The 13060-nt window shown below is 38.8% G+C and overlaps 1 protein-coding gene across 2 annotated transcripts in view; it reads left to right on the top strand.

Annotated features, from left to right (window-relative positions):
- ZNF277 (zinc finger protein 277) overlaps positions 1–12325 on the top strand; it is a 42257-nt gene extending 29932 nt beyond the window's left edge. The window contains exons 7-13 of one of the 2 annotated variants that reach the window (XM_038154592.1): positions 1043–1175; positions 2525–2605; positions 6954–7021; positions 8197–8293; positions 8803–8845; positions 11010–11184; positions 11982–12325. In XM_038154592.1, coding sequence (XP_038010520.1) covers positions 1043–1175; positions 2525–2605; positions 6954–7021; positions 8197–8293; positions 8803–8845; positions 11010–11184; positions 11982–12174 — 790 coding nt within the window. In that variant the 3' untranslated portion in view covers positions 12175–12325. The remainder of the gene's footprint in view (positions 1–1042; positions 1176–2524; positions 2606–6953; positions 7022–8196; positions 8294–8802; positions 8846–11009; positions 11185–11981) is intronic. The other variant, XM_038154593.1, reaches the window with a different exon arrangement.
- Positions 12326–13060: the final 735 nt, after the last annotated feature.

Raw genomic sequence — 13060 nt, 5'->3', positions numbered from 1 at the left:
AGCCTTCTGTACTCTTCATGGGAATGCCTTTCTCAAGTAGAGCAAACACTTTGCTGTTAGCAGGTGGAGCAAAGCAGATATTAAAATTCATAGATGTCTTCTGGCATCAGACCTGTGATTCACCAGCAAGGCAGTCTTGATTTGAAGTCTGCAAGCATCTTAAATGTCTTGAAAGGCAGAATGATACTGAGAATCCTGAATTCCTGCTCCACACAAAACATCTGAGGGGAATCTGGAACCAAAACAGTTATATGATGATGATTTAAGGCAATGCATATACTTTTGTTTGTTTGAATTGCTCTGGAAGACATACTGTGGTAAAATTCTCATTTGTTAATGAATGTTTTCACCTTCTCAAGTAATGTGTATATACACCTAAATAATATTTTCTGTCTATGTACATATATGCATGTACCTATGTGTATGTATGTCTATCTGTGAATTATATATACTTCTCTGTGTGTGTGGATATGAATTTACTTACAGCATTTTACTTCTTAGGATTTCAAAACCCATCGACCACTCTGGCAAACTTTCATTTACCCTCCCTGTGGAGGTAGAGCTATAAAAACTTTCTGTTTAGCTAATTTGAATTGTTTCAAAAGAAAAGTAGTATGTTCACAGTTTGTTTTTTGTTTTTTGTTTTTTTCAATCTGAATTACAAAGAAACAATTACAGATAGATTGGATGTCAGTGCAAGTCCATGCTGAGTTACAGAGCTCACACAGTGAACAATCAGCAGCCTTTCTGTGCCTACTTTGGGTAATCAGACCAAAATCCCACTTTGCAAATATGGGGCAAACAGTCAAATTTTTTGTTACCCATAATTTTCTTTTTTTTTCATTGTTATTTCTGTTTGATTGACTTTACTGTGATCTAACATTATCTTGTAATTTTGTTTTTCAAATAAGCTTTCTGTTCCTTTTAGTTTGCTCTGACATGCTTAGGTGAATCTTACTATATATAACTCCAGCTTATTTAAGTTCATTATTTTGTACTAATTTCAGTTTAACATGCTGACCTGTTTACCTTTTTATCTTAGCTTGCAGTGTTTATACTGTGAAAAAGTCTTCAGAGACAAAAACACACTTAAAGATCACATGAGAAAGAAGCAGCATCGCAGAATCAATGCTAAAAATAAAGAATACGACAAATTTTATATCATTAATTACTTGGTAAGTAGTTCTGTGAATAATTAGCAAATTGACTAAAGACATACAGACATTATCTAGTTACAAGTGAATAAATCCAAACTAGCAATTAGTATAAAGGTCAAAAATCAAGTGAAGGATTCTTAAGAAGTATGCTCATTTATGGTGTGATATTCTGGATAATTGTCAAACTAAGCACTAGAAAACATTTTTTGTTGAGGTTTGATTTTGAGAGATGCTAGAGTGTAGCTTGAAGAGACACTAATCATCATGTCATTAGTGCTCAGTCTGCTTTAAAAACAGAAGGGAAGGTGAGATAGGGCAATTAAGTAAATGGAGTTCTAACATACAGCAAGTTGGCTTTGAGCTCGTTTTCCACAAACCTTAAGCTGGAAGTGCTCTTCAGAGGATAAATTAAATGCAAAGATGAGGAAAACGAAAGACATAAAGATGAAAGAAAAACAGTTAGTTTTTAGCCTCCAGGTAGGTGTATGCTGCTAAATATTTTTTTATCTCAGACCTCTGAGAGTGTGTGCATGTGTATGTAACAGATTTTCATTTGCTGCCTTCAACTTATGAATACAGGAGCTGCTTCAAAAGCTGCTATGTTCTGTCCCAGAAATAACTATAGTTCACCTGAAGTAGTCTTTGTGCCTTCTACATGTGCTAATATCCAGGTTATAAATAGGCATTCATGACTGTTTTCCTACTCTTTCCTTTCAATTTCTCTCCATGGGTGTTACTTTAATACTGAGAACAAAAATTTGTATGTTTAATGCTCTGCCAAGTCCCTTCTACCCAAGATAGAATGAGTTCCCTTGGTGATATTTTATATTTTTCTTCCAAATATCAATGATCTGAGACCTGGGGTTTTCTTTCCTAGATATTCAAATTTCACAGTATTGAAAACTGACCTGTATTTGCTGCACAGTGAGGAAAAAGTTGTGAAGCTCTGTAGAGTAGATGTTCTTAGGTCCTCAACAGAACTGGGCATTTACTTCTCCTTTGGAAGTTAACAGATTTTAATTTCATGTAATTGTTTTAAGTGATTTTAATAGTTTATTTCTTCTCTTTTTGTCCTGCATGTAATATTATGTTTTCAGATCTTGGCATCTTTTGAAATTTTATTTTGTCTCTCATTTGCATTCATTGTTCACATTTTAATCTGTTCCATCTTAGATCAGGAAATTAAGCTAGATGACTACCCAGTATCTCTGAGAACCATGACGCACTACTTGAGAAATTGGAGAGACATGCAGGGAGGTCATGACATGAATACAGACACAATGGCTGTGTCATGTTAATAAGCAGGATATGCCAATGTAAATATAACAGCAAGGCTAATATTCACATACCTAACCTCTTTTCTCCAGTTGCTCCAAAACTGGTGGCCTTGCCCATGGCTATCTCCTGGGAATGGTCTGTGGTCTGTGTGCTTCCTGACCCGTGTGCAGGTGGGGTCTGAGTGGTGCTGTTGCGTGCCTGCTTTTGTGACCATGCAAACTGTTTCCCATCACTGCCTCGTCCCCTCTGCCTGCAGCTGGGATTCTGCCAGGACTTGGCAGGGTGCCTTCATGGGCCAGCCTGAACCAGCTCAGGTATGGTCACTGAGTAGCATCACTCAGACATGTATTCCTCCAGGTTCTTATATTACAGACAATAGTAAATATAACTCAGATAAGCTACATCAGACACCAAAATGTTTCAAATTGGGCAGTGGGTAGTGGATATGCAAGATCTGTGCCAGTACATCTCCTGGGACATATTGAATGATCACAATTCTTTGTGTGGCTCTACATGCTCTGCTACAGCCATGTTATCTTTCCACACATTTTCAGTTGTCTACACTACAGTCTACTTAGGGGATTGTTTCTACTCAGCCTTTCTGATCCTTCAAACTATACTCACATCAGAATTTCTGACATTTCTTCTTTTAAATAAAGAATTTTTTTTTTAAAATTTAAAACAGACTAAAAACTCTTGTCTTAAACACTTATGACATAGTTCACTATAAAATCTATGTTTGCACACGGGAAATTTTTTGGAATGTTCCTACATAATGGAAAGTGTTTGCTTTCCAAACAGCCTTTGACAACCCCTTTTTTTCTACACAGAGACAAGACTAAAAGGAAGAACCTCAGTTTCTTCACTAGGAGGTCAGTAGATTGGCCTTTACATCTTAAGGAGGAAATATTTTGTAGAGCACAAGCATGCTCTCAGGTAGATTATAATAAATGTGATAGGATGGATTTTTTCAAGCTGAGTCTATATTCAGTAAATTCTAGATGTTGTACAAGATCTGCTTTTTGTAATGGCTCCATGTAGTGATTTCGCTTCCTCTCCCCTAACACCTCACAAGTTACTGGATTTTTTTTTTTAATGTGCACTATCAAGATTTACTCGTTTTTACCAATGAGTGTTAGAAGTCTGTACTTCACATTGCTCTAAATGTCCAGGGGATTATACAGTTTCAAAGGCACAACCATGGCATACATCTGAAATGATTCCCCAGAGGATTTGGAGGTCTTTTGTTTGTATTGTGTAATTGTGGAAGAATATACCAATCCTACAGAATGGCTTGAAGTGTTAATTCAGAGAGATGAACTGGTACTGGACTGCAAAGAACCAAGCAACAATGTATCCACGATATATAGATGTAGAATTCCTTATTTTTCTTTTCTTCAAAAAAACCCTAATTTCCTTGTTTCTCTGTGTGTATTATCCTGTGGTCCCATGGCACACCTTGCACAAAAAGCCAAGTAAAAATGGAGAGAGAACTTTGTAATGTGGTGCCTGCTGGAGGCCACGAAAGAACAGAAGGCAGTATTAAAACTGTCTTATTCCCAAAGCAACTGAGGCAAACCCAGACTGACAGGGCCTTCCTTTCTGTATCCACCTGCTTGTTACCAGCAGCACTTTTAGCTCTATCCTTTGTAGGAAGCCCAGATGTTTATTTTCAAATTGACTAATGGCATGTGTCTACAGTATGTAGCATCAGTGAATTAATACACTTATAACTAAACTAGGCAGCTGAGAAATGGTACCTGCTACTTACTAGAAAACTTGTTTCATAAAGCCTTTATTTTCCTCAAAAACAAAAAGATGTTTTCTCCTTGTTGCCAAGCTCTAGGTCGTCACTATTATCTGTTGCGGGGCAGGGGAAGAATATTTTATTATGGGAATCACTTCTTATATTTAACCTCTTTTGATTTACACTGTGTATTTTGTAAAATAGTAAAGGGAAACCCTTCATAAGTTGGTGACGATTCAGGATTTAATAAAATCCCCCAACTGGGGAATGCTTCATATAGAAATTCAGCCAATGTGGATTAGCTAACATTGGGGTAAGGCCATCTCTTCTTCCTCATGGACCATCTTGAGTTGTGCAGCAATATAAAACAGACAGCACAACTCAGATGATCACAGCAAGGCAGGTGAGAAGAAGGGCAAGAGAAAATTTGCAGGGGAAATCAACATATGTTTGGAGTTTGTGAGCTGCACAGGCCTGGATCTCCATTTGCATGTGGTTTGGGAGCTGCTCTTTAGGGAACACTGCTTGAGATACCAGCTGCTGGTTCTGGTTTCTCCCATCTCTGCACCTTTTTCAAGCTGGGCTGTGTTGCCTCAGTGAGGCACACAGACTTTCTTCTGTAGAACTGCACACAAGCTGCAAAGGTAAATTGCCAGTGAGGCATTTCATCCCTGTGCATTTAGACTACATTTTGGAAGAGGAAATAATCAAACCACACACATTTGCATGTTCTTATTTTTCTACAGCATCATCCTCTCTGTGAGGTACACAGAAGGTGTTTAAAAGAAAAAGTTGGTTTTTTCTTGAATATATAGCAAGGCCTTCAGGGTTTTTTTAATTATGCATTTTCTAGTGTTTGAACTATTAACAATGTCAAGTCTCATTTTTTCTCTGGTTTTGTTAAGAATTTCTTGGGAATCTCTAGAGATCATTCCTGGCAGCTCTTGCATCTTGGATGAAAAAGCAAAGAAAATTGAATACTTAACAAAGGCACCCTTGGTCCCAGATGCCCATCAAGCTGGAGAACTGAAGAAGTGTTAAAAAAAATAGAAAAAACCTGAAGGATTTTTAAGAATGTTTCAAAGAACTCTTTTCCACCCAATTGCTCAAATTCAGTCTCTTGGCACTTTCATCACAGTGTTCCTAGTTATCCATTCACCATGCAATTTTCCAGTGATACAAGACCTGGTTAGCTTTTCACTTTTTCCTTTTTTTTCTTTTTCCTCTGAATATAAATAGATGAGGGAAGCAGAGACATCTTACAAGCTCCCTCTCTGCTTTCTTCACAGAAACACCATAAAAGACATCAGCAATAACAAAGCTCAGGCATGGTGTTTCCCTTTCACCTTCAATTAAAAGGTGAAGCTTAAGACTGCTGTTTTGAACAGACTCTGTTATGCTGATAGACTTTGGGCTGGTGAGGGGAAAACGGTGAGCATTCCTCTTCATTTTGCAGTGCTTGTGAGCCGCTATCTGCTCATTAAGGTGTTAACATTAGCGGACATCCCAGTGTGCAGCTGGGAGAACATGTGGTGAGAGGTGTTAATGGCTTCATGATGTCTCACAGTAATGGGGACATTAATGAGTCCCCCCTCTCACTCAGAGAGCTTACACACCGCCATGTAGTATCACTGAATTAATTACAGAATTTTCATTCTGTAATATATGATGACATTATGTTTAGAGCTGTCTAGGGACAATTGTTTATCATTTTCCTGATAGACACTAACAACTTTAAAAATTCTCATTAAATTGTTAAATGATGGATATATTTTCCTTCTTTTTCCACACACCCATAAAGGCAATAGTCATACTTGTTATTAAGGATGTTATTAAATATGTTTATTAGTAGGAATATTTTAATAAAATCAACTAAAGAATTATCTTTTCATCAACTATCCTATTTATTTTTATGGGGACAAGATCATCAACTAATCTTTGTGAATCCTCCACAGCCATCAGGTTCAAAAATACTATTCTGATTACTAGTTAGTTTGCTTGGGTTTATTTTTAAAGACAAGAAGAATCCCAGGAAAGAAAAACACTAGCTGAAGATCACTGCTGGTATTTGAGTGGAGCCCTTCAGCTTTTCATTGCCTGTTATTTATATCTCAGTCATGTTGAGAGTGCTTGCCATTGTGCTGAAGGCTGCACAAATGTATTGTGATACACTTCATGCTGAAGGTCTTTAAGGTATAAATAAACAACACAAAAAGCAAAAGGAGGAACAGAACCCCATGAATAGATGTGCCAAAGTGGAGTCTGGGAGGTGTGCCTGGCTCTCAGTGCTTTCTGCAGCTCTCTAGCTCGGCTGAGCCCATGTTTTCTGGCACTGCCCTGAGCAAGGCACAGGCACTGAGGGGTGCAGCAAAGCCTCAGTGGGACAGCTGCACTGAGCAGCACCTGCTGCTGGAAAAGCACTGGCACTCTGGACTGAGCAAGTGTGAGGGCAGGCTTGAGGTAGTGGTGGCATACCTGCCCCAGGAACACTTTGGAAGTGTTGCACCACTGGTTTTCTTGAGAACCCTGTGCCAAATCATCTTCCTCTCAGCTATAGTGTGGGAAGCACCCTGTTAAAAGATGAAAATAATTCTTAGTTTAAAAATTCTTACTAAAGCAGTGTTGTATGACTGCCTTTTACTCTCAGCAATACTGAAGTGATCCAAAATAAGATATTGATTGTGACTTCTGAGATGTTCATTCAGTTCAGTGACAATGTGTGATGAGAATCAGGAAATGTTTTTTTCTTTTCTTTTCTTTTTCCCCCCCAGGAATTTGGAAAGTCCTGGGAGGAAGTGCAGTCAGAGGATGACCGGGAATTACTAGATAACCTAGAAGAGTAAGAGTTACTTATGTACCCATTACACAGACTCGCAGGACCATTCTTTTTTGAAGTAGTTGCAGGGAAAATGCTGTGCACAGTTAGCACCCAGTTTAAATTCATTGAAGCCAATCAAATCAACTCCAAATTGTCCTCATTAAAAACACTTCTCAGCAATGAGAGCTGTAAACTTCATATTTCAACCACAAGCCTGTTTTTTGTTTCCCTAGAGCTCAAACAAGAGTCTTCTGGGTTTGTAATGATGTAGACAAAATGCATTATTGTTTAGTTTTGCACCAGAAAACAGTCGAACAGATTTTACTCAAATTTAAAAATTCAAAGTAAGCATCAAAAGTGTCAGTATGAAGAAGAAATTGTATTTAAAAATTTGATTAAAAGCTAATAACTAGAGATAAAAGAAGGATTTCAAAGGAAGCTTCTCAGCAGTGCTGATTGGGGGCAACATCCACCTCCTCTGCATTCTTCTGTGGTCCAGGCCCTCAGATCACTGCAGAGGTGATTTCCTTGGCTATAGAAAATTGAATAAGCAGGAAGTAATTTATGGGTATCAAGGTCCCAGATCTTCCTGGTTCTCTCTGTGACTTGAGGTCAATTTTACTTGACTCTACCTGGTTGCAGTAATTGTTCTATCTCTCAGCAAGATTAGGATTTAAATGGATGTTTTGGTAAAGTATTCTCTGTGTACTTGTCTAAATGTAGCATAAGTGAGTAATTAATATTTCATAAGTAAATAACACTTAGAGTTAGCTCTGCCTGATGATTATGACTTTGTCTGGTGTATTGAAAGATTAGAAATGTATACAAGAATTTTAAAAGACCTTAGAAAAATAAATACTGAAAGCAATATTTAATGACTTGCCAAACTGGATAGAAATTAAAGTGATTCTGTTTATTAGTGCAGACAGTTTCAAGTAGGATTAAATGGTTGTCTGCATAGAAATTACCCAATATTAACTGCTCAGTCTTTCTCAAATTTTTAATTTTTTAGACTCTACACCAGACTGTAATCATGTATCCAGCTATAAATCCACACTGTCTTTTCCACCCCTTAAAATATTCAGTTTCTCTGCATTTATTTCTGGTGTTGTGAAAGCAGAATCTGAATTGCCCTTTCTCAAAATGTCTCTTCTCTTTCCACAACTAAATGAATCTCTTTGACTTTTATTTATAAGAGATTGGTCTGACTGGGAAGAGCATCCTGTATGTGCAGTTTGCCTGTTTTGTGAACAACAAGCAGACACCACAGAAAAACTGTATCTTCACATGCAGGTAAGACTTCTTTTAAACAACAGCTTTTTCATCACTGTGGAATTAAAACTTGTGTTTGTAACGTCTTTATTAAGTTCAAATCAGGTGCTGCATTAAAATGCCCTCTTCAGCACTGAACTGAAGCACTGCATGCACCTCCAGCATCTGTTCTTTAAAACATGCAGAGAAGTCAAGCTTTACAATGAGTATGACTAGCTATTACTTGTGAGTGTACACACTGCTACAGGCAGTGAAGAAACAGCATCCTTGATATCACAGTGGTTTCATGATTTAATATATTTTATGGTTAGCATCTGTGTTTCAGTTTTAATAAAATATTTAACAGTATTAAATATGAATGCAAAAGTTTCTGATGAAACAAAACTTCTGGAGTTTGTTTCATGCATTCATGTTTGTGTGTCTATATGTGTATGTCTGTGTCAGCCCATGAAAAGCTGAGCTGTTTTTAACTTGGAATAGTAGAAGTAGTGGAAATAAGATTTTTTTTCTTACTTTTTTTTTTCCTCCAGAAATCACATGGATTTCACTTTCCTAAAATAAAGTCAGAGCATGGTGAGTAAGAGGGGCAGTAATTGTCAGCATTTGCCACTAGCGTGGAGAAAACCACATCATAAGAATAGTGGAAAACAAGTTTATTGGTTTTATTTTTGTAGATACATCTAACTTTTCCATAATGGAAACTGTTTCTGCCAGCTTAAAAAAGCAAGCCAAGAACACTTTATTTTTATGGAACTGTTGTTACTGCCAAGGATGCGTGCTGTTTTCTTTAGACCCACTGGATTCTTTTGCAGAGTAGCTTCTACAGATACCTGCTCTATGAGTTCAAGGTCTGGCTGCTGGAGACTTGGAAGTATTATTATTTTTATTATTCTTGTTGTTATATATCTATATATATTCAGTTATATACCTATATATATCTAGTTATTATTATTATTATGCCTGTTTATGCTTGCTTGCAAGCTAGGAGCTTTGTTTGGCCAATGTTTGCTTTCTGCTATCAAATAGAATAATTTAGGTTGTGGAAACCTTTAAGATCCTTGAGGCCAGCTATTAACCCAGCACTGCCAAGTCCACCACTAAACCATGTCCCTGCATGCCACATCTACACGTATTTTAAAGACCTCTAGGCATTGTGACTCTACTTCTCTGAGCAGCCTGTACCAAGGCTTGACAAGCCTTTTGGTGAAGAACTTTTTCTTAATATCCAACTTCAGTCTCCCCCTATCACTTTTTACCTGGAAGAAGAGACTGATCCCTACCTGGGCACAGCCTCCTTTCCGGTAGCTGTAGAGAGCGATTAAGTCAGTCTAGAGCCCCCTTTTCTCCAGGCTAAACAGGGGGGCAATCCCTGCTCTGCTCCTGCTGGCCACACTATTGCTGATCCAGGCCAGGTGCCATTAGCCTTCTTGGCCCCCTGGGCACAGCTGCTCATGTTCAGCTGCTGTCACCAGCAGCCCAGGTCCTTTTCTGCTGTGCAGCTTCCCCCAGCCTGCAGCACTGCATGGGCTGTGTGACCAGTTTCAGGACCCAGCAGTTCACTTTGTCAAACACAATACATTGACATCCTGACCCAGGCTCATCTCTAAAGGTCTTCAGACAGGTTTTATCCCTTACCCCCTTCAAATCTAGGTTGAAACTGTCTCCAGGAGCCCTGCTAATTCCTGTGCAAGGATCCCTTTCCCCCTCTGAGACAGGTGTACCTCATCTGTCACCAGCAGGCCTGGGGTCGTGTTGACACACCCATGATCCAAATACCCCAAATTCTTCCAGTGACACCAGGCTTGGAACCGGGTATTGATCTGCTGGCTCTTCCTGTTTTTCCCTCATTATTCCTTGCAACTGGAAGGACAGAGGAAAACACTGCTTGTGCTCCTGATCCCTTAACCAGTCTTCTCAAGGCCCTGTAGTCTCTCTTGACTGCCCTGGGACTTCTTGTTGCAACTTCATCACTGCCCTCCTGAAAAATCACTAACAGAAAATTACCCATGAGGACAGGAAGGTTTCTCATCACACATTGAACCTGAGCCCCAAGGAGGCAGCAGACTTCCCCTAAAAGGGAGTCTGGTTGGCATTTTGGCCTTTATTCCCTCCAGCAGGGAACTTTCTGTGACAATGACCTGTATTTTTTTCTTTATGGGAGCAGCTTTTTTGCAGGGCATAGGCTGACTTAACCCCAGTGGCACCTCTGTGCTGGGTGAACCATTGTCCCTGTCGCTGTGGGTTCCACTTGCAGGGGCTCACGCCTGTTACACCTGGAGAGTGGGGCAGTCCCAGAGGAGACAGGTCTGCTGTAAGGGACTGCCTCTGTCCCTTAAGTCACTGTGCTTAGGCAGGCAGAGGGAGGACAGGGAATCCTCCAGCCTGTGCATCCTGTCTGCCTGCTGGGCCTGTCCCAGGGAAGCCAGGGTACCATGCCAATAGTCAGTCCCTCTCTCTCATGTCCCAAGATTCTTCAACCTACTTGCATCCTCCCGAACCTCTGTCACTAAGCCTAAAGACAGACTGAGAGGAAGCAAAATGTTTGCAGTTTTTGCACTAAAAGAAGGGTTGGTTTCCCAGCAGCTAGGAATAAACACTTATTCAGTTGATTTGCTAAGGTACAGCATGCAGTGCTGTCTTCAGTAAACTCTTATCATTCTTTATGCTTAATCCAAGAAAGCATTTTTAAATTAAGATTTATGTTGCCCAAGTGCTTGTTGACTCCCATCTCTCCCAGGTCTGAACTTCTATCAGCAAGTAAAGCTAGTGAATTTCATCAGAAGAGAAATCCATCATTGTCGTTGTTACAACTGCCAGGAGAAATTTGAATCCAAAGGAGGATTGATAAGTCATATGGAAGAGACCAAACACATTGCATTCCTGCCACCCAGGTCTACATGGGATCAACCACAGTAAGGGCAAATACCTTCCTTCCAGCATTTATACTTTTACTTGATAATTTCTGTGAAACAGTAAGTTGAAAGTTCTGGGATTTGCAAATGCAACAGTGCCCTGAGCTCCCTAACTCTAGTGGCCCAGCTAAAATAATAAATGGTCTCAGAACTAGAAATCTCTATGCAGTCTGAAGATAAAATGAACATAGGGTACTGCTCTTCTAGTTGCATCCAGGATGCAGTGTTCCTGTACATGGGATCTGCACTTTCAAGTCACTATCCTAGAGAAGTTTGTTGTTCCAAAATTTTCTAGAACCAAGTCAAACCCCTTCTTTTGCATGTCTAATGTAGATATATGCATGATGTCTACCTAACTTTAGGCATCAAAACAAGTTGGTTGTTTACCCATAGATTTTTCCATGGCAAATAGAGAGACAGTATAACAAAACACTGGTTCAGACTCTAAGCAGGCTGTAGGGTCCAGGGAATGATGCTCTCTACCAAGTGGTAGAGCAGAGGGAATGTTCTGACTCAAACACCTCAGTTCAGCCTTTGTTGAGGGACAAATATGGATCTGTAGTCTCTTTTGTAATATCATATGGTTGAAGAAATAGGAGAAAGGGCTTATCTGTTGTCAGCTCTTCTCTATGATTCTTCTACACTGTGCATACCTGCACTGTGCAGTTGATTTTTTGGGTGTGCTGTTTACTGTCATTCCAAACAACCAGACTTGCTCATGTTTGCTTTTTAAATTTTTTTTCTCAGCCTCTCAAACAAAATGCGACTGTCTAGTAATCATGTTTTGTTGCTTTCAGGTATTATTTTCCTACCTATGAAAATGATACACTCCTTTGTGCACTGTCAGACAGTGAAGATGCAAAAGCTGAGGATCAAAGTGAAGAAGTGCCTGTTGTAGGTGAAGATATATCCACTCTAAAAGCTCTCAAACAGAGTAGTGTTTTAAACCAGCTTCTGTGTAAAGAGAACAAGAGTCAGGAGAAATTTTGACCTGGAAGGACAGTGGCTGTTCTTTGTGCTTTTTCTGCAAGACAAAAAAAAAAAAAAAATCAATATTATTGGAATACAGTTAAAGTCACAAATGTTATCATCATGGGACAAATATTAAAAAGTGAATGCTAAATAAAAAATTAGATGTTAACTTTGTTGGTATATCTTCCTTTAAATTTTAGCTTAATTTTAAAATTGAATGCTTGATTTTCTGCTAGGATCTTCAAATACCCTTAGTGTGTTAGTGTTACTTACAAATTTTTCATCTTTTTTTAATTTTTCCTGAATGAATCAGAATATGAGTTCTATGTTAAGGCCACCTTGTAAAAGGTGGGAACAACTGAGACAATGTGTAAAGCCAGTGAGTAAATCTTCTGTGTGTTCTTGCTGGTAGAGAGCAGACAGAAAATTTAATTCTTGGTCTGGCGTGTGAAGGAAACCTTGCTCATTTTTTACCTTAGAACTTTTGGAAAATAAAAATAAATCTGTATATCTCTATCATTAATCATCAGTATTTAAGACATATGGTGTCTGTTCTCGAAACTAGCTCAGAAACATCAGTAAAGCTCTGCCTGCCCCATCAATATCTGACTGCATGATAAGTTGCCAATCTAAAGTCTAATTAATATAGGAATAATTGCAATATTGGCTGCATCAAAAATCCAAATAATTTAAAGCATATTTCTCATATGGTTATGAACTGAGATGTTAAAGAATGACTTAGGGAATTGCAGACACATGATCCAAATTAAATCCTAAAAATCTCAAGTCCAGAAAAGTTGCCGTATTTCCTTTTTCAGTTCTCAAAGCGGCAGAAGGTCTTCAGCATGTCCAGAAAGAATCTCAATCTTGATAGGGTAAAGCTGCTCAGAGCATAGGTCCTGCT

The sequence above is a fragment of the Motacilla alba genome, chromosome 1A (assembly GCF_015832195.1).
Source record: "Motacilla alba alba isolate MOTALB_02 chromosome 1A, Motacilla_alba_V1.0_pri, whole genome shotgun sequence".
In the NCBI taxonomy this organism is placed as follows: Eukaryota; Metazoa; Chordata; class Aves; order Passeriformes; family Motacillidae; genus Motacilla; species Motacilla alba.
This window is presented reverse-complemented; position numbering and strand designations above follow the sequence as displayed.